At 51.6% G+C, this 3,417-nt stretch overlaps 1 protein-coding gene across 1 annotated transcript in view; it reads right to left on the bottom strand.

Annotated features, from left to right (window-relative positions):
• HIF3A (hypoxia inducible factor 3, alpha subunit) overlaps positions 1-3,417 on the bottom strand; it is a gene marked incomplete at its 5' end in the record, with an annotated part of 27,652 nt that overhangs the window by 19,557 nt on the left and 4,678 nt on the right. The window contains 3 exons of the mRNA XM_015569309.1: positions 350-497; positions 671-777; positions 2,086-2,294. Coding sequence (XP_015424795.1) covers positions 350-497; positions 671-777; positions 2,086-2,294 — 464 coding nt within the window. The remainder of the gene's footprint in view (positions 1-349; positions 498-670; positions 778-2,085; positions 2,295-3,417) is intronic.

Raw genomic sequence — 3,417 nt, 5'->3', positions numbered from 1 at the left:
TGGGACAAGCAGAGCCAAGAAAAGGGAAAAAAAGAATGTGAAAGAAATAGGAAGGAAGAAAGTCACGAAAAGAAAGATGAGAAAGAATGAATTATCCACTGAGCCAAACCAGTTTCGGCTAGATTTCTTATTTAAACTTGAATATAGTCCTTTTTAATTTAAAAGAATGGCATATGTACTTATGACATTCATAGGCACACAGACCTCTGTGTGTGTTCGGTCGCACATGTTCCATGTACTAGTACATGTATGTGTATACACGCTCACACATGTGTACACAATATACAGCCACACTTGTGCACACACACACATACACACACACACACAGACCAGACCCAGGTGCACTTACCTGATCAGGAAGTGGACGCAGACGATACTCTCAGACTGGGGGCCCCGGCCCCCTGACACCACTGTGGCCTGGGTCTGGGTCCACAGGTAGCCACCACTCCGTGCCAGGAAGCGATATCGCCCGGTTACTGCCTGTCCCTTGCTCAGCACTGGGGAGGGGGACGGGAGGACTCAGGGCCACAGCACGGGCAGCTGGGGAGAGAAGGCTCTGGGGGCAGGGGGTTCGGTATGAGGAGCCAGGGAGGACCGGGTTCCTTGGGGAGCGGGGAGCTAGCTGGTATTGGCAGGCTCAGGCCCAGGGAGACAGAACCCGAACACATACAGGTGTGGATGCTCCGGCCGACGGCATCGGAGTCCAGCGCGTGGATGTACTCGTAAGCAGAACAGCCAATCAGGTCATCGGGGCTGTAGCCAGCGACGTCAGCAATCCTGGGGCGGGGACAGTGGAGCCTGGTCTGTTCAACCAGCTGAGGGAAGGGGCAGGGGACCCAGGGACCAAGCCAGCAAGACAGAGTCAGGCTTGTCACGCAGAGAAAGGGAGAGAGGAAGGAATAGAGAAAGAGGAGCGTGGCAGGCTGCCCATCCTTTCCTGAACCTGGGAATGTGTGAGCTCACACGGCAAAAGGGACTTCGCAGGTGCGGTGCAGGTAAGGGCCTTGAGAGGCAGGGGTTACCAGGGATGATCTGGGCGGACCCGATGTAGTCACGAAGCTCTTCTAAGAGGCATGCAGGCGGTCAGAGTGGGCGTAGACGTGATGGTGGAGGAAGAGGTTGGCGTGATGTGCTTTGAGGATGGAATGCAGGGCGTCCTCAGAAGTGGGAAAAGGTGAGGAGGCCCATGCCTCCCCGGAGCTCCAGTAGGAACACGGCCCTTGATTTTAGCCCCAAGAGACTCAAGTGAGACTTCTCGCCTCCAGAGCTCGAGAGAAGGCATTTGTGTTGTTTGGAGACACGGCATTTGTGGTAAAGTTACAGCAGCCACAGGAAATTATGCCCATCTTGCATGGGGCCAACACTCCTCCTGGCCAATATCGATTTTCCTAGACATGTTAATACATTCAATTACTCTTATAATATAAATTAGTCAGCCTGGATACATTTTTAAATGGATTTGCATATTTTTATTTCCCACAATAATATATATATATATATTTTAAAAAAGAATGAATAGAAACAAAAAGTAATAAGGATATTCATGACTTTAAAAACATAGACCCTCCTATAGTGCTTTGTACCAGGCAACTCGCCGAGTGCTCAGAACAGCTGCGCACAGTAGGTCCAGTTAGCATTCCGTAGGGCAGATGACAAAAGTCTGGCACGGAGAGGTGAAACCATTTGGCCGGGGACACACAGCCAGGATTGAAACCCAAGCAGTTTGAACCCCGAGTCACCATTTCTGAGTACAACGCCAGGGTGAGGAAAAGAGGGAAGATGCAGAAAAATGAAGGGAGGAAGGAAGGAAATGAAGAGCAGAAGGAAGAGAGAAAGAGAAAGAGAGAGATAGAGTGTGAATGAATATCGACAGTTTGTTGAGTGCTTACTGCCTGTTGGGCACGGTCCTAGCTTTTCACATGAACTGACCCCTTTTAGGAGAGCAACGGACAGGGAGGGAGAAACCGAGAGAGAGAGAGAGAGAGAGAGAGAGAGAATCAAAGATGGAAAGACCCACAGAAAACTCGGGGACTTGGGCAGACAGGACGAGGAGGAGCTGGGCGGCGGGAGGGGGCTCCTGCCCACCTCTCATCGCAGTAGGTGAACTTCATGTCCAGGCTGTGGCGGCTGAGGAAGGCCCCCCGGCCCAGCGGGGGCTCCAGGCTGTCCGGGTGGGGGATGGCTTCACAGATGAGCACCAGGCATTGCAGGGGGGGCTCGAGGTTGGGGCTCCCGGCTGAGGAAGTCTGTGCGGGGGGCTTGTAGACCCTCAGGTGTCCAGAGCAGTGTAGCACCTGCAGCCGGAGGGGCGAGGCGTGATGCACAGGGGCCTGGGGAAGCCATGGGGCTGGGAGGCAGGTCTCTGTGGGCCCCACGGGAGCAGAGAAGAAATCCCTGAGGACTGCAGAGGCCCAGTCCAGAGAGCTCTGGGGACCCCCCCAGCCCCAACCCCACAGGGACCCCACCTCAGGGGGTTCTGAGGAGCTCCAGGTTTTAGGACGCAGGGAGGTCTGAGGGCCCAGATATCAACCCCAGGGAGACTCTAGGCTAGGGGTTCCCCACGTGGGGCACACGCCCCACAGGGGGGCAATTTGATTTTTAGGGGGGCAATTTGAGAATGAGTTATTAACAGTGAATTTTTTGCATTTCTTATGGTTCTAGGGGCCTCATGTACAGTATATAAATATGATTGTGACATATTTATGCATTTCAGTTCTCTATTATAAGTTTTGAAACTTTATTTGCTATTTTTTCACATCACTTCACAATATTATTATTTTTTTTAACAGTTTCTTGCCCTAGCCGGTTTGGCTCAGTGGATAGAATGTCAGCCTGAGGACTGAAGGGTCCTGGGTTCGATTCCGGTCAAGGGCACATGCCTGGGTTGCTGGCTTGAGTCCCAGTAAGTGATGTGCAGATCAATGATTCCCTCTCATCATTGATGTTTCTATCTCTCCCTCTCCCTTCCTCTCTGAAATTAATAAAAACACACAAAAAACAAGAAACAAAAAAGCCACAAGTTCTTAGTGATTTCTTCCTCAGTCCTTCAACTCTCCTTTCGTTCTTTTATTTTTCTCTTTCGTGGATGCCATGTTCTTTGGAAGCTTGTTTAGACCAAATTACTGGCATTTTAGGCTTCCTCCACATGAATAGGAGCTCACTTTTTGAACAATGAGAATTATATGGCATCAGGATTTTAGAGATGCTTAGGTGAGGCATGGCCAAGAAAAGGTTGAGAACCACTGCTCTAGGCCCATCAGTCGGGGACACCCCAGGCCCACAGAGATTTGGGCTAAGAAGAGATACAGGGGCCCCCAGCACCCCAACTCCACAGACACCCAACCTCCTAGATGCCCAAGAGACCCAGCAGCCCCACTCTGAGAGAGCCCACAGCATCCTTGGCCTAGCCCCTGGCCT

This window comes from Myotis davidii, unplaced genomic scaffold, assembly GCF_000327345.1.
Source record: "Myotis davidii unplaced genomic scaffold, ASM32734v1 scaffold566, whole genome shotgun sequence".
Taxonomy (NCBI): domain Eukaryota; kingdom Metazoa; phylum Chordata; class Mammalia; order Chiroptera; family Vespertilionidae; genus Myotis; species Myotis davidii.
This window is presented reverse-complemented; position numbering and strand designations above follow the sequence as displayed.